Source organism: Rana temporaria, chromosome 10 (genome assembly GCF_905171775.1).
Source record: "Rana temporaria chromosome 10, aRanTem1.1, whole genome shotgun sequence".
NCBI lineage: Eukaryota > Metazoa > Chordata > Amphibia > Anura > Ranidae > Rana > Rana temporaria.
Genome location: NC_053498.1, coordinates 75748216 through 75766419, shown reverse-complemented (window position 1 = coordinate 75766419; position 18204 = coordinate 75748216). Strand labels below are relative to the sequence as shown.

The following is an 18204-nucleotide window of genomic DNA, read 5'->3' as shown; positions in this document are numbered from 1 at the left end:
AGCTTGGAAGCATAAGAATGGCAATTTTAAGGTACCCACAGTTTTTAGAACTGACAGACCTCATGGAAATACCTTGGATACACCACTTTTGGAAGAAAAAAGCTATTGTTCAAATTGAGTTTTTAAGTATAAGTAAATCCAAGAAGAAAAACTAAATATATTGCAGCTTATCAGACCTTTATTTCGATCTGCTGATCCTGCCAATAACACATTTCCTGTCCGAGGATGACAACACTCACTTACTGTACTGTATCTTTAAAGCAGCAGCAGCACTGTCATCATAGGACAGGACTACCCTAACGACCCCCTCTCCTCTTGTTCATACCATTACTGATAGTGTGTTTGTTCTCTAGAAGTGGTGTAATTATTGTCTTCAGTGCACTTTGAGATGTCTAGTCATAGGTTGAAGCTGTGGGTAGCTTTTATGTTGTATATAAACCCTCTTTCCCTTTTTTTTCAGTGACACAGAAAAAAGCAGGCAAATGTGGAAGAGATATTTGGAAAGAGAAGACAGCAGGATTGTGGGTAAGTTGGTGTGAAATACTTTTCGTTATTATTTTAAATATGCTGGAAATCATCCATCATAAAAAATATTGGCATAAGCTGGCCATGCTCCATACATATAATGTACATGCGCAGGGGTGTGTGTGTGTTTTGGAAATTTACTTTACATAGTATCTGCAAGATAGTATGTTTGCATACACATAGACGCCAAAATGGTATTATTAGGCCCATACACACGATCGGATATTTGGTCTGTATGCTGAATTTCCGACAACAAATGTTGGCTGTGCTTGCTCTCAAATTGTCCGACAACAAATGTGTTCTGTTGGATTATCCGATCGTGTGTATACAAATCCGTTGGACTAAAATCCAAAGTACAAACACGCATGCTCAGAACCAATACTAAACATCAGACAACAATAGAAGTTGCCGAAAGGGTGGCGGTAAAGAGCTGAAAATACACGTGGTTTGGTGTATGTTGGCTTAAAATGTTCTGCCATCTGTATGCAGAACAAGTTCACGGACAACGTCCTTCAGACAAAAATCCACGGATTTGCCCGATGGAAGTCCAATCGTGTGTATGAGGCTTAAGAAAACGTTCATACTAAGTTACAGCTAGAAGTCTCCGATCAGCAGAGTATTATTTTTGCTACATTTGGAAATCCCTAGCTATGAGGAGTGCCGAGTGCAGAGACGTAACCCATTATGTGTGGCACCACATCCAAATAGATACAAGAAAAAAAGGAGCAGAATTGGTGTAGGACTTTAATGCCTTGTACACACGATCAGAATTTCCGATGGTAAAAGTCAGATGGAATTTTTTCATCGGATATTCCGAGCGTGTGTTTGCCCCATCTGAGTTTTTCCATCGGAAATTCCGACAGACTTAGAAAGAGAACATGTTCTCTTTTTTTCCGATGAAAAAATGTGGTTCGTCTCTATGGAGAAAAAAACACGCATGCTCATAATCAAGTCGACGCACGCTCGGAAGCATTGAACTTTTTTCTCGGCTCGTCGTAGTGTTGTACGTCACCGCGTTTTGGACAGTCGGAATTTGGTGTGACAGTGTGTATGCAAGACAGCTTGAACGGAATTCCATCAGAAAAATCCATCAGAGTTTATCCAATCATGTGTAAGGGGCCACTATATTCCCAAGTAGGGAAAGAGTACTCACATATGTATAAACGTTTTAAGGTTTATTGTAACAATACTAATTATAAAAAATCCTAAAAATATATTGAAAATAATTGTACAGTCTTCATGGATATGACAATCTCCCATGTATCAAATATCAGATTGTACAGAGAAACCTATTCAAGTGGCCCATGAGTCGGTAACTTATTAAGTGGAAAAAGAAGTATACAATAGTCTGCCATGTGCAGGGCCAAAGTACGGAATCGCTGTACCAACACCAATGGATCACTATGCGTTTCGCCAACAGCTTCTTCAGGGGCTACTGTTTGTACTGTCAGATGTATTGTAGTTAGCATATGATTACAAATATTTGTGCACATACATATAAATCAAATACATATTTTTAGGTGAACATTAAACATATTTCAGGAGACAAAATTCATTTGATATTTACACTACCAGATTTCTCTGTACAATCTGATATTTGGGAGATTGTCATATCTATGTAGAATATACAATTCTTTTCAATATGTTTTTATGGCTTTTTTTATAATTGTTACTATAAACCTTAAAACTTTTATACACGTGAGTACTCTTTTCCTACTTGGGATTATAGTGGCAACCATTAAAATCCTACACCGGTTTTGCTCCTTTTTTTTCTTACCTGCTGGGCTGTATGCTCAGATAAGTGTCTTGGGGGGGGACCCCACACCATTCTTTTTGACATGGGGGTTCCCCTTAAAATCCATACCAGACCAAAGGCCACACCGCAAGGCAGATCATCATGATCTGACTTCTGGTGAGACTTCTATTAAAATAAATGGGCTCTCATAGGGTACCATTGATTTTGAATAGAGAGAAACACTGCTAACAGCTAGAACGGCTAAACATGCATTGACACCAATGCAAAAAATGACTAAAAGCAAGTTTTTTTTTACAGCCGCTATTCTCTGGCGTTGGTAGTGGCTATGCAACTTGTTTTTTTCTGTGCATGAGGCCTAAATGTTTTGTAAACTTATATGTCACGCAAATAATAAATCATGCATGCAGAGTCATGAGCTAAAAGTAAAAGACTATTTTTTTTACTGTATGTAATAAATGACAGGGGTGATATCACAATTTTTTTTCCAAATGTGAAATCTTTATCAAAGATTTTCAGTATACATGCCTTATAAGGCTAATATTTTGTAACATTTAAATTATCTTTGAACAGAACTGTTTGTCGGTCAGTTGAAGAGCTCGCTCACATGCAGTGAATGTGGATATTGTTCTACTGTGTATGATCCATTTTGGGACTTGTCGCTACCCATTGCTAAGGTAAAAATTGCAGCAATAAATGAATGATATGTTTATTTTATAGAATGTCACATACATACCCATCCTATTGCTGCAGCTTAAAATGCCTTGTACACACGATAAGGCTTTTGCCCGGCCAAATCACATCGGAATTCCATCGGAGTAAAATAAAACATGTTCTATATCTAAATGGATTTCATCAGAATATCCAATTAAAAAACTCTGTCTGACTTTTTCCATCGGAAATTCCGATTGTGTGTACAAGACATTAGTCTGTATTGCATGTGAAGAAAGCATTTGTTAAACAGACAGTTTACCCTGTAATGCCGACTATGTGCAGAAATTGCCCTGGAGTGCTTGCCATTTGGAGAAAGACTTCCTAGAAAATGAGATTGATTGTCCTGGGGTATCTGCCAGGGGAGAGACACTCCCCTTAAAAAAGAGTATTAGTTTCCTAAAAAATGTTATACTCACCTAGGTGGATGCAGCATTGATACGATGCTGCATTTGTCCCCTGCTGTCTCTGCATTGACAACAGAGTGATCAAACACTGCTAATCACTCAGTTCACCCCTCTGTTTTGAGCAGAGAGCTGTGAGTGTCAGTCTGTGTCTCTCTGTGGCATGCTGAGAGGCTGAGCCAGCTGCCAGTCCAGTCTGGATCTTTTCCTAGACCGGTCGAGTGACATCAGGCAACAGCGGGCTTTTGATCCATACAAAGGGTAGGGCCAAAATAGTATTGGCCATACATTTGCTTTAAATGCTTTCTATGTGGTCAGAGACTGCTATGGGGGTAGTGAAAGTGACTGCCCTAGAGAGAGACTGTTGTAGAGATAGAGAGACTGACCTAGAAACGTAGCCCACCCCAGACTGCTTGCCCCCAGAAGAGACTGCCTGTGATGGACTTAGAGCCAACCCTGAAGTGCCTGGTATGTGGAGGGAAACTAGCCTGGAGCACCTGCTATGTGGTAAGAGACTGTCCCGAAATAAGAGAGGTTTGCTTGTCCTGGAGCTAAAGAAACTTCTCCAGATTTTCTGTCCAGTGGGAAAAGAGTTTCCCACCATGTGGAGCTGTGAAATAAAACTTCATATTCTCCATTCTGTAACTGTCTATGGACATCTTATCTCATGCAATCCCTTAAAGTAACTTTACTGAAGGTTAAAGCGGTGGTTCCCCCTTAAAAACAACTTTTTTTTATTCCACTGGCCCCCCACATTACAATCGAATTAAGGCTATTATTTTTTTTTGGCTGCTGTACATACCTTGATACAGCATCTTCACCCGTGCATCCGGGTTGCGAGTCCCGCGGGAGTGGGCGTTCCTCACATGTGTTTGATTGACATTTTTCACAAAAACGAGCTCCCCCTTGTCGCGTAAGCCGCGTCACGGTTGGCGAAAGGAGCCGAACGGCGAGTCGGCGCTATACTGCGCATGCGCATCGCCGTTCGGCTCTTTTCGCCAATCGTGACGCGGCTTACGCGACGGGGGGAGAGCTCGTTTTTGGGAAAAATGTCAATCAAACACATGTGAGGAACGCCCACTCCCGCGGGACTCGCAACCCGGATGCACGGGTGAAGATGCTGTATCAAGGTATGTACAGCAGCCAAAAAAAAATAATAGCCTTAATTCGATTGTAATGTGGGGGGCCAGTGGAATAAAAAAAAGTTGTTTTTAAGGGGGAACCACCGCTTTAATGAAGATAAACACATTAGGCATTGATAATGTTATTATTGGTACTGCCAAAAATGTGCAGCGAGAGCCATCTCCCTCACACCCCGCTCTGCATGGCACCTATTGCCCCAGGCTGCATAACATCTATTTGGGTGTCTGTGGCTATAGTTGCACCCTTTCCAACTACAAAACAAAGTAATTTGGTATAAAACTGTACAAATTAAAGATCACTGTATTGCTCACAAAAGCCAATCAGATTCTAGGTTCACTAATTACAACAATTTACTGTATTGTTGTCATTCATGTTAGTGATTGTATGCATGTCTTTTTTACAGAAGAGTGTTTCAGAAGTGTCCCTAATGGATTGCATTCGTCTCTTTACCAAAGAGGATGTTTTAGATGGGGACGAAAAACCAGTAAGTGTTGTCTTCAAACAATTTACCTGCCCCATCCTACCTCCTGCACATTCTTTTTGGCCAATGACTCTGCTTATCGTAGCGGCGGGCCAAAAGTTATAGGGACAGGGCAGTGGCGAGTTTCAAACTCATAAATTCCCCCAATTTAATTATTACGCTATGCCACCTGCCTTGAGACCATCAAAGTCTTTATATGTGCACCTTCTTAGAGATCCATACCATCTCACCTGAGTGTTTTGCAGTATTCCCTTTATAAAAGTAATATTATAGATGTGACAGTGCTGTGCTATGCCAGGGTGTATAAAGAGTTGTTGACCGAGGATTCTCATCCAGGCATGTTAGGGGCTGGAGCCCGGAGATTTCTCCAGTCCTGGGACCAGGTTTTTGCAGATGTTAGGAGAATCCGGGCGAGGCTTCTGGGCTCCATGCCATCTCCATGCCCATGCCAGCAGACAGAGGAGGTCTCTGAACAGGAGTATAGATGGGAGCCAGCTCCTAAGAGTATGGACCAAGCTTTTGAGAGGGGTACTAAACGTCATGGTCTGCGGGACCAGGCTAAAGGCTAAGAGCCTCACTGTTGTTTTGTTTGTTTTTTCTTTGAATGGAAGAGCAATGCGAAAAATGTTTTCTTTTAATCAAATTGTGGCAGCCCTTTAAAAAAAAGAAAGGTGAGTGGCCTGTCCCTAAAAGCTCTATCATTTGAAGCGAGTTCTCACAAAAGGGAATACTGGTCAAAAGTACAAAATCTAATGAGATTCATGCATAATAAAGTGTTTGGATTAGGGTAGACCACAAAGAAGTTTGGCTACAGTGTTGATAAAGTAATGATTGCACAGGACAAAATGGTGACCATGGTGCAAATATTTTGGGGACACGAGGAAAATAAATTCTAACCTTTGCCCATAGCAACAGTGTTAATTTTGGCAGCAAATTTCGATTTAGTTTGCCATTTTAGTTTTAGTTGTATTTTAGTCTACTAAAATTCCCAGTATATTTTACTTGACTAAAATCTCATACATTTTAGTCAACTAAAATCTAATGTGTTTAGTTAAATTGTAATGCATTATTTAAACATTTCTTGACTCATATACTCCTGGATAAAATATCTAATAACATGTTGTTATTATTTATGATAATAAGGTTTGAACATGCACTACAGACACAGATTTGGCCCATGTGATAAATAACATCTTTATAAATAAAACCGAGTTTCATAAACAAACAAAATTCTTGCTTTTTGACAAACAAAAGTGCAACTTTAAAATACAAAAAAATAAAAAAAGTAAACTCTATTGACTGTATTGCCATTGCACATATTACCTGAATATATTACCAACATTAAATATTAAGGGCCAGATTCACAGTACAAGTACGCCAGAGTATCTACTGATACTCCGGCGTACTTTCAAATTTGCCGCGTCGTATCTTTAGTTTGAATCCTCAAACCAAGATACGACGGCTTTTGGCTTCGATCTGACAGGCGTACGGCTTTGTACGCCTTCGGATCGTAGGTGTAATACTTTGGCGCCCGCTGGGTGGAGTTTGCGTAGTTTTCCGCGTCGGGTATGCTAATTAGCTTTTTCCGGTGATTCACGAAGGTACGCGCGGCCGTCGCATTCTCTTATGTCGTCGCTAGTCGGCTTTTCCCGGCGTATAGTTAAAGCTGCTATTTTGTGGCGTATAGATAGACCTGCCATGTTAAAGTATGGCCGTCGTTCCCGCGTCGAATTTTGAATTTCTTTTTTTTTTGCGTAAGTCGTCCGTGAATAGGAAAGGACGTAACTTACGTCGACGTTCAAAAAATTACAACGGTGCGACGTCATTTAGCGCAAAGCACGGCGGGAAATTTCAAAACGGAGCATGCGTAGTACGTTCGGCGCGGGAACGCGCCTAATTTAAATGATCCACGCCCTCTACCCGGATCATTTGAATTAGGCGGGCTTGCGCTGAATGGATTTACGGTACGCCGCCGCAACTTTACAGGCAAGTACTTTGTCAATCAAGCAATTGCTCGTAAAACTTGCGGCGGTGTAACGTAAATGCGATATGTTACGCCGCCGCAAATGTACCTGAATCTGGCCCTATGAAAACATATAAGAAAAGCCTTTGTCTTATTTTTTTCTCTTTCAGCAGCTTAGTAGATGCCCCTTACTTATCATTATGCGGTAGTGCAATACATGTTTACATGTTAATGTGCTATTATTATAGGCTCTGGATGAAATTGTGTTGCTGATTTAGAAATGGCGAGTAGAGCGGTATAAATTTTGATGTCAATTCTTAATTTCCGTTCAGTCATAGTCTTGATTAAAATACCATTTTAGTTTTAGTAGTTTTTTAGTCTTATGACTAAAATGCCATTGTAGTTTTAATCGTATTTTAGTAATCAGAATTTTTTTTGTTTTAGTCGTATGTTAGTTGACTAAAATAGTGTTCATTTAGTAGACGAAAATATTTTAGTCGCCAAAATTAACACTGCATAGCAATTGGCTCTGGGTTTTCCCATGGGAGAATGTACTTGTGCCAATAACCTCATATGTTTATTATATACATAAATCAAAGCCTTATGATTTTATTTTTTACTTTACATTTAGTATATCATTACTGCTAAAAAAAACGTTAATGCTGAGTTGCAGTTTCAGAGTTTTTCTGTAACTCCTTTTTCCTTATTTTTTTCTTTACCAGACATGCTGTAGATGTAAAGTTCGTCGAAAGTGTATCAAGAAATTTACAATTCAGAAATTTCCCAAGATCCTTGTACTTCGTATCCTTTCATGTGACTTTTGTTTGACTTTTTTGTAGTATTACTATTTATATACCAAACATCACCTAATACCAGATTCATTTCTCTCATACAGCGTCATGAACTACCTCTGAAATCTCAGATTGCAGCTTTCATTTGTATGCGATAACTATCAGATATAAATAGTAAAAACAGCTACTTAACTACTTCCCACCCAGCCACTGCACATATACGGCTGGGTGGGCGCTCTCTCCTTCTGAGTGGAAGTTCAGGAACATCCCTCAGAAGGTGGGGGATCGCGCGCGCGTTCCTACGCAGTGGCACGATCCCGATGCACTTGTGTCACCCGGACACGGCGCATCTCAGATCGACAGGAGGGCTCTGTGATTGGCCCTCCTGATCACATGACAGCTGTGTCCAATCACAGCCATCATGTGATGTAAACACAGAGCCGATTGCTAGGCGATTGGCTCTCCTCTCCTCACACAGAAGTTGTCGGTGAGGAGAGGAGAGAGATCTCTGCAGCCGGCTGGTGATCAGTGAGTATGAGCTGTTATTTTCAGCTTTTTACTCACTGATCACCAGTCTAGTGTCCCCACAATGTAAAACACACATGTCCCCAAAACACATGTCCTCACATAGTAAAAACCCATGTCCCCCACATATGTAACAGTAAAATCACATGTCCCAATGATCACTTGCACACATTTGTCCGTGATCTCCTGCGCACATCTGTACATGATCATTTGCGTAAATATGTCCGTGATCACACAAACCAATTATTATTCACATAATTGGATTTTTTTTTACCAAAAACGTGTAGTAGAATACATGTTGGCTTAAATTTATGACAAAATTCGATTTAATTGGATTTCTTTTAAAATAGAATAAAGAAAATATATTTTTTTCCAAATTTTCACTCTTATTTCGCTTATATCGCAATAAAAAAAAGAAAACAGAGTTGTGAATAAATACCACCAAAAGAAATTTCTATTTGTGTGAACAAAATGATAAAAATTTAATTTGGGTACAGTGTTGCATGACCGCGCAATTGTCATTGAAAATGGGAGAGCGCTGAAAGCTGAAAATTGGTCTGGGAAGGAAGGGGGCGAGTGGTATTGAGGTGGTTAAAGCAGGCCTAGAAAAAATGTTTGTCATCTGTATGCCTGTAATGAGCAAGTGTACCACACATAGGTAGGTATTATCTCTTGCAAACATCACACTCTCCCTGACAATTATTATCATTATTATTATTATTATACAGGATTTATATTATGCCAACAGTTACATTTCTTCATCATTTCACTCCAGGAGGCTGGTGCCATCTTTAAAAAGGCATCCCTAGGGTTCAGCATCTACTTCTAAATTAAATTGGAGTTCCACCCATAAATATAACATTACATCAGTAGTTTTAAAAAAATGTCATTAGTCCTTTACGAATTTTTTTTTTTTTTTAGATGCCTTCAAAGTGTTGTTGCTAGGCAGAATAGTTAATCTTCCCACTTCCTGCACCCAGGTGCTTAAAGCGGGAGTTCACCCATTTCTAAAAAAAAATTTTTTCTTCCCCTAGATTCCTGCTCGTTCGGTCTAGGGGAATCGGCTATTTGTATTAAAATGGTGCAGTACTTACCCGTTTTCGAGCTGCATCTTCTTCCGTCGCTTCCGGGTATGGTCTTCGGGAGCGGGCGTTCCTTCTTGATTGACAGTCTTCCGAGAGGCTTCCGACGGTCGCATCCATCGCGTCACTCGTAGCCGAAAGAAGCCGAACGTCGGTGCGGCTCTATACTGCGCCTGCGCACCGACGTTCGGCTTCTTTCGGAAAATCGTGACGCGATGGATGCGACCGTCGGAAGCCTCTCGGAAACCTGTCAATCAAGAAGGAACGCCCATTCCCGAAGCCCATACCCGGAAGCGACGGAGAGGATGCGTCTCGTAAACGGGTAAGTACTGCACCTATTTTTAAATAAATAGCCGATTCCCCTAGTAATAACGAGCAGGAATCTAAGGGGGAAAAGTGCCCTCTAAGGGTGAACCCCCGCTTTAATGCTTCCTAACCTACACCGCACAGACTCCTGGGAATGTAGTGGGTGTAACTTTCCAGGAGTCTGTGCACTCCCCAGTCTCAAAGAATCATGTGACTTGGACAGCACAGGTGCTGAAACCTGATCTGACACTGCTTGTGCAGCACTGAGCATGTGCGAGGTCTGCAAGGCTGAAATCCAGGAAGTCATACAGTCTGGCTTCATGATGCCCACACTTAAGATGGCCCCAGTCAATTTCTATTTTATAAAGTGTCTAAATTCTGTAACAACCTAACAAAACGGACCTTAGTTTACAGACTAACTCTACTAGAATACATTAAGCTTGTGTATTACAGGGGAATTTATATTTAAAAAGTGAAATTGTGGCCGGAACTCCGCTTTAAGATGCCAGAATAGGGAATACATAATTATGTAATTCCCCTCTAGCTGGACAGTAGTCTTTATTTATTTGTAATCATGTTGTCTCACGCATTTATATTTTGCTATAATTGTGTTTACATGAGCACCTGCCTATACCCAAGTACACCTGCTCAGAACCATTCATGTCTGTGGGTGGCTGTATGCATCACCTGGGGAAATACACCACAATTTACATTACACAGGGTCAGATGTTCGTATGCAAGAGGCCCAATGGTTATTGATCGAATAGTCAATATAGAAATATGCAATGCATTCTATGAATAGGTGGTGGAGATCCTGTCATTCATCCACTCCTTCATTCACAGATTGCAATGCATTGTGGGAGAACAGTATTATGAGATCACCAAATGATGGAGAGGACGGAGGGGGTGGGCAAGCACTGCAACTCTTCACATTAGCAGTGGCTGCTGTTACCCCACATAGCAACCATGGGATAATAGCTCAAAGCAATATCTGGCAGTTATGAAGGTGGCATGAAGGAAAAAAAAATCTTGAAGCAGCTGCCTGCGGGACATGGGATACACACCATGACATGTAAATGTAATGTGTTATCTCCAAACGCAAATTGCTAAACTTCGGCTTAAAGCAGTAAATAAATAAAAAAATGATATGCTATATTTCATATTTACCTAACTAAAAATGTTTTTCATGCATTTTGTAGTCTTGAATATAATAAATGAAGAAGATATATATATAGATATATAAAAAAATATACATTTTATGAAAAGGTACTGTATATTGTGACCTGTCAGGAATCTGTTCATGCAAATTTACCAGTAGGTCTGCTTTAAGATTTTTTTTACACACTCAAACAGCTTGTATCATATTCATGAAGCTGCAGTTTCTCTTCCTTAACTTTAACCCTTTACAGATCTTAAGCGGTTTTCTGAAGGCCGCATAAGAAGTAGCAAGCTTTCCACATTTGTGAATTTCCCGCTTCGAGATTTAGACTTACGTGAATTTTATGCAGAACACAGCAGTAAGTTTTTTACTTCAATATTCTTCATAGGTCCTATTGTGTAGACCTGGTTCTTCCTGTAAAGTAAAATATTAAATATGTAATGTTATAGATTGAAAGGTCTATATATACCCACAACAGGAGATTTTGGCCCGGATTCTTAAAGCACTTACGCCGACGTATCTACTGATACGCCGCGTAAGTGCACGGATGCGCCGTCGTATCTATGCGCCTGATTCTGCAAGCAAGATACGCCTGAATTTTGGCTTCATACAACCGACGTAAGGTTCCTACACTGTCGGAGCCTGGGCGCATATTTACGCTGGCCGCAAGGGGCGCTTCCATTGATTTACGCGTCGAATATGCAAATGACCGAGATACGCCGATTCACGAACGTACTTGCGCCTGTCACAGTAGTATACGCCGTTTACATAAGGTGTACGTCCGGCAAAAAGTTATTTCACCTATAGGAGGCGCATCCCATGCTAAAGTATGGACGACGGAACAGCCGTCGGATTTTACGTTGTTTACGTAAGTCGTACGTGAATGGGGCTGGGCGTAGGTTACGTTAACGTCATAGGCATTGAGACGTCGTATCTTAGGGAGTAAATTTGACGTGATTTGTATGGGGTCAAGCCTCATTTAAATGAATCACGGCCACTTCCTTCCTACTTTGAATTAGGCGGGCTTACGCCGGACAATTTACATTACGCCAGCGCAACGTTGGGAGCGAGTGCTTTGTGAATACTGTTCTTGCCTCTCAATGTTACGTCGGCGTAGCGCATATGAGATGCGCTACACCCGCACAATAATACGCCGCTCTACGTGAATCCGGGCCTATATACCAATCATGCATTGTTTTGAGTGTACAGCATAAGTGCCTCCTGACAATTATTTATGTTTTTTTCTCCTAAAGAGACCCTGTCATCTTGCCCATTCAGGGTAAAGTGACAGGGTCAGTGATCACCACCTGCCTCTGGGTCCCCTTCTGAGCGGGCGGCCTGATACCTTGTGAATACAGGAAGTCGGCTGCTCAGCAAAGGCACCATACAGACAATACTTTTAATTTTCTGAATGAATGCAAAGCATTCTCTGATTGGACAAGGTGGAGATCTTGACACTGGCAGACACAGAAAAAAATCTGACAGGGAGTTCAACGCTTCTATCCAAAAAAAAAAAAAAAAGAAAAGATTTGATTATATGTACACATTAAAAAGACATGATGACATGTATCATGTATATTTTAAAATGGTGGACACTCGTATCTGCAAGCAATTCACAAATTAGGGAGACAATCGTGAAAGTTATGGGCCAATATAGACAATTGATGAATTTAAAATGGTTGTAAACCTCAGACATGAAATATGAACAAATCACATCGCTCTATATTATGTACTTGTCTCAATTAAGTGCACAAGTCACAAGGGGACGAGCTCTTTGGGTGATGTCATCGGATGGCCACGCCCCATGGGTACATAAGATGTCAGACAGCAAGGTCGTCACAACGAAGGAAGACAGCATAAGGACAAGAGTGGACTTTTTTGTTTTAAGCGTATAACTGGAGCCGAGTAAGAAGACCGCGGCACGGGAGAAGGCGGCATCGGGAGAGACGATGGCAGGAGAAGATTGCTCAGGGAGAAGGCAGAGCTATTTTTTTAAGTAAAGGACTTGTCAAAAACCGACTCTTATCCGAATTAACATAGGGATGGGCTAGGATCTGGGGTCCCCCTTGTCAAAGGGGGCTTCCAAATTTCGATAAGGTCCTTGCCCGCAGACCCTGACAACCACTGGCCAAGGTTTTTGGGAAGAGGCCCTTGTCCCCATCAACATGAGGGCAAGGTGCTCTGCCCCCCCACCCCAAATTCTGCACTTAGAATGTCTGTAGAGAAGAGGACTGCAGATAAACAGGTACAACATATGTAGGAGAATTTGTTGATCTCTGTATATCACTGGGGGGCAATCACTTCACTGAGTACATGTAGGTGTTTACAACCACTTTCAGTAAAATTGTCCATGCTCATTCTTGTATTCTACATTGTACCCCATTGCTAACAGATACGCAAAGCACTCTGAATTACGTGTTCCTGTTGGTTACAAACATGCAGGTTGATGACAGCTTTGGTGGAGAAATTAGGTCTTTCACCTACTGGATCATTACCAATACTATCAGCAACTGTTCTGATGTATAAGTAGCTCTAGCTGTGCTTTATACATTAATTGTCCCTTTGCCAGTAATCTTACTATTATCCTTCCACTATATTTTGTTTGACATTTACCTTGTTTCTGATGCTAGAATTTTTTTACATTTTTTTTCTAATATTGGTTGTTACATCTTGTTTTTACAGCTCAAGCTACATACAATTTGTATGCTGTATCCAATCATTCGGGTACCACCATGGGGGGCCATTATACTGCTTACTGCAAAAATACAAACAATGGAGAGTGGTACACATTTAATGACTCAAGGTAATGATAAAAGTGTAAACCATCTTTTTTTGGTTTTTATTTTTATTTATTTTTTTCTTCACCTGAAAACATTCAAAGTTTGAAATTGACATTTAAAAGTGAAAATATAAATATAATACCACGGTAGACTATCAGGCTTCAAACAACAGCTAGCTTAACAATGAAATGTTAAAATCTTCACTTAAACATCCAAGTTTTGTGAAATACTAGTGAACAAGTGAAAGTGTGTAATCTACCACCGATAGGGTAAAGGCTCACCAGATGGTTTGAACTCAAAAAGACATACGTCCTATGAGTCAAACCTGCTTGAATTGGCAGCCGCCAGAAAGTGGGAACATCAGCTCTGGGAACCTTTTCATAAATTAAGCAAATCCACCAACGGTCATTGGGATAGTACTCTCCGTAGAAAGTATTTCATATGAAGAAAAGGACAGGCTATTTCAGGAAAATAAACAACAGCTTTTATTAGTACAAATGTAGCGGCAGTGGTGCTCACCTGACACATTTTGTCTACATAGACATCATCTGGGATTTCATAGATCATCTAGTAAGCCTTCACCCTATCGGAGGTAGATTACACACTTTCACTTGTTCACTAGTATTTTGCAAAACTTGGATGTTTAAGTGAAGATTTGAACATTTCATTGATGCCCCATCAAGGGACGTGTGGACATAACATTTTGTTTATTTTGTTTCACATAGGGACTTTATAGTTATCACTTCTTAAGTGTCTTAAGCACTGTGTCTTTATTTATTTTTATTATAATTTCCTGGTGGTCACTTTGTGCATTTAGGACCTATCACAAGGTCCCTGTACACTTTAAACTGCAAGCGCTGCACTATTTTCACCTGATCTTCACATTTAACAAAAAAATTCACTATCATTTACTTTGCAAAGTAAACATTTACAGCACTTAGCAGATTGAAGTTGTTTAGAGTGCTCAGCTGACTGTCCTGAGCTTTAAACATCTCACAGAGCACCGTTCAATCCATCATCCAAAAATGGAAAGAGTATGGCACAACTGCAAACCTACTAAGACATGGCCGTCCACCTAAACTGACAGGCCGGGCAAGAAGAGCATTAATCAGAGAAGCAGCCAAGAGGCCAATAGTAACTCTGGAGGAGCATCAGAGATCCACAGCTCAGGTGGGAGAATCTGTCCACAGAACAACTAATAGATGTGCACTCCACAAATCTGGCATTTATAAAGGCCAGATTTGTGGAGTGCACGACTAATAGTTGTCCTGTGGACAGATTCTCCCACCTGAGCTGTGGATCTCAGCAGCTCCTCCAGAGTTACCATGGGCCTCTTGGCTTCTTCTTCTGAGTAGCCATGTTCTGACACAGCAAACGTGGAAGAAGGTGCTCTGGTCAGATGAGACCAAAATTGTGGCCTAAAAGCAAAACGCTATGTGTGGCAGAAAAAAAACACTGCACATCACCCTGAACACACCAACCCCACCATGAAACATGGTGGTGGCAGCACCATGTTGTGGGGTTGCTGTTCTTTGGTAGGGACAGGGAAGCTGGTCAGAGTTGATGGGAAGATGGATGGAGCCAAATACCAGGCAATCGTAGAAGAAAACCTGTGTCTGCAAAAGACTTGAGACTGTGGTGGAGGTTCACCTTCCAGCAAGACAACGACCCTAAACATACAGCCAGAGCTACAATGGAATTAGATCAAAGCATATTCATGTGTTACAATGGCTCAGTCAAACTCCAGACCTAGATCTAATTAAGAATCTGTGGCAAGACTTGAAAATTGCTGTTTACAGACGCTCAAGAAAATGTATTGCAACATTTTATACACACAGTTAATAGTTTTGTCTTTTCCTTCTTAGGGTTACCGCAATGTCTTCCAGCCAGGTGAAAAGCAGCGATGCCTACGTGTTATTCTATGAGCTATCAGGACCTTCGTCCAGGATGTAGACTTCAAACCACTAACGAATGCAGTGGAAATACAATTGCATCAGATGTGAAAACTGTCCAGAAGGGTCAAAAGAACCTTTCATTTATGCTGCAGTGAGCTAAAATAATTATTTTTAATGTACACCAGCATTTCATACAGTCACTAGTTGCCTTAAGTAATCATCCAAAGAACTATGGCCTTAAACTGATATAAGAATACCACTGGTTTGGTTTATGGTGCAGGAAACGCTGAAAAAAGAAAACCAACTTTGTCCATCAGTATTCAATGACATCTATACCCAAGTTTTTATAACCAGTAAGAACATAAGTAAACCAGTATGGGGAACCCCCAGCTGTTTTTGCACAATACTGAAGCTCCAGGTATGTTTGTTGCTGCTCTTACCATTTGAGTGTTATGGTAGAAGAAATCCTAAGAAGTGTTTCGGGAAAGTCCTTCTTTCAGAAGTCAGGATGAAAACTGCTCAGGAAAGAATCTTATATGTCCTTCTACATTACGACAAAAATGTTTTTATGTATTTTTTTGGTTGCTGTCACAAAAAAAATACCAGTTACTGGGGTGGCCTGCTAAATAAGGCGGCCCCTTGTATGAAGAATTTTAACATGGAGAGTGTTGTTCCTTGAAGTGAATAAGAGAAATGTATTTATACACATAGCGAGACAGTCACCGCTGTATATAATTTGGAGTGCTGTGTATTTCTTATATCTAATCTGTCTCGGTAGGAGTTCTCAGCTTAGGTAGTGATGCCATGATAGAATATGAAATACAATAGGCTGCTTTTCTGGACAGAGGGTGGAGTGGCAGAAGTGGTCACTCAGAATTTCTCTCCAGAACATGGTGTCTGACAAGGCTTCTTCTGATATCTTTGGGGGCCACAAGAATTCAATCTTTCCACTGCTAACTTTTTACTGCTTAAGAGGTGTGTGGTGTTCACAACAGTATTAAGAAGATGTACTGAAGGACTTAGGCGATTTAGCAGTTTTTTACTTTTATAATTGTTTTTATTATTATTATTATTATTATTATGCAAATACCAAAGCTAGTGCAGTGTAACATGTAGTTATAATTTATTTGAAAGTACTGTATATGAAAGCTGAAGTTTTAAAGCAAAATTGCAGTCAAAACATTTTTACTCCGAGTGAGATTTGAGTGGACAAAGCTTGGGACCTCTTTCAGAATTAAATGCTACCTCTTCACGACCCACCTAAAAAATTGTATACAGCCAGACAAGACCATACACATGCCGTGGCTTGTTGAGTTGATAGCGCCACTGCCTATCAAAATTTCCCATACAAGTCAATTGGACTGCGACGCAACTGCAAAATCAAGCTCTTGTCTTGAGGTTGCTGCATGTTCCCTTCATTCAAAACTGCTGTTTGTAAAGGAAACAAAGCAGGCGCTAAGGAGGTGGCTCTAGTGCAGGGTTATGCAATTAGCGGACCTTCAGCTGTTGCAGAACTATATGTCCCATGGGGCATAGCAAGGCTCTGACAGCCACAAGGCATGACACCCAGAGGCAGAGTCATGATGGGACTTGTAGTTTTGCATCAGCTGGAGGTCTGCTAATTGCATATCCTTGCGTCTAGTGTGAACTGAGATTTTTCCCTCACTGATTTACACCCAATACCTAGACTGAAAGTGAAAGAAAAACTTCTCAATGGGGGCAAATACGTAGGGCTCAAGTCCTGCGGGAATGCGTGTTAACGGAGTTCCTGCACTTTTTTCACAGCAGGAACGCAGTTGACTTTGCAGGACTAGAGCCGCCCGAGCCAATCCTTCACTAAACGGTGATGCCCAGCTCGAGTCACTGTCAGGGGCAGGCCAACCTTAGTAATCCTTTATGTTACTGGCCGCTTCCTGTATATGGATTCATCAGGTAGTGTGCAGGTATTCCGTCACTTCCTCGATGCCGCAATGTCTCCTGGGAGCTTTTGTCATTCTTCCCGGGAGACATTGCGGCATCGAGGAAGTGACGGAATACCCGCACACTACCCGATGAATCCATATACAGGAAGCAGCCAGTAACATAAAGGATTACTAAGGTACAGTGGATCGAAGAAAAAAAAACATTCGGTTTAGTAATTATGCATATGAGCGTATCATTTTTTGGGTTGGGGAGTGGATCTTGGGTGGGAGTTCCCACACTTTTTTCCCCAGGACTTGACCCCTGCAAATACGGTAGTGAAAAATCTATCCAGCCGTTTTCCACTCTATCCACAACTAAAATAAAAAGTTTTGTCTGGAGTTGAGCTGTAGGTAGCTACTGAACAAAAATGCCCTGTACACACGATCGGAATTTCCGTTGGGATAAACTCTGACTGATTTTTCTGACGGAATTCCGTTTAAGCTGTCTTGCATACACACTGTCACACCAAATTCCGACCGTCAAAAACACGGTGACATACAACACTACGACGAGCCGAGAAAAATGAAGTTCAATGCTTCCGAGCATGCATCGTCTTTATTCTAAGTATGCATGTTTTTTTCTCTGTCGGAGTTCCATAGAGACGAACGGAATTTCCAAAATAAACTGTTTTCATCGGAGAAAAAGAGAACATGTTCCGGGAATTTACGATGGAAAAACTCAGATGGGGCACACACGGTCGGAATTTCCGATGAAAAAATTCCGT

General features: G+C 40.9%; 1 protein-coding gene across 3 annotated transcripts in view; it reads left to right on the top strand.

Annotated features, from left to right (window-relative positions):
- USP2 (ubiquitin specific peptidase 2) overlaps positions 1-17076 on the top strand; it is a 165150-nt gene extending 148074 nt beyond the window's left edge. For all 3 annotated transcript variants that reach the window (XM_040325522.1, XM_040325523.1, XM_040325524.1), the window contains 7 exons: positions 461-525; positions 2852-2955; positions 4940-5020; positions 7703-7781; positions 11094-11201; positions 13526-13646; positions 15489-17076. In XM_040325522.1, coding sequence (XP_040181456.1) covers positions 461-525; positions 2852-2955; positions 4940-5020; positions 7703-7781; positions 11094-11201; positions 13526-13646; positions 15489-15576 — 646 coding nt within the window. In that variant the 3' untranslated portion in view covers positions 15577-17076. The remainder of the gene's footprint in view (positions 1-460; positions 526-2851; positions 2956-4939; positions 5021-7702; positions 7782-11093; positions 11202-13525; positions 13647-15488) is intronic.
- Positions 17077-18204: the final 1128 nt, after the last annotated feature.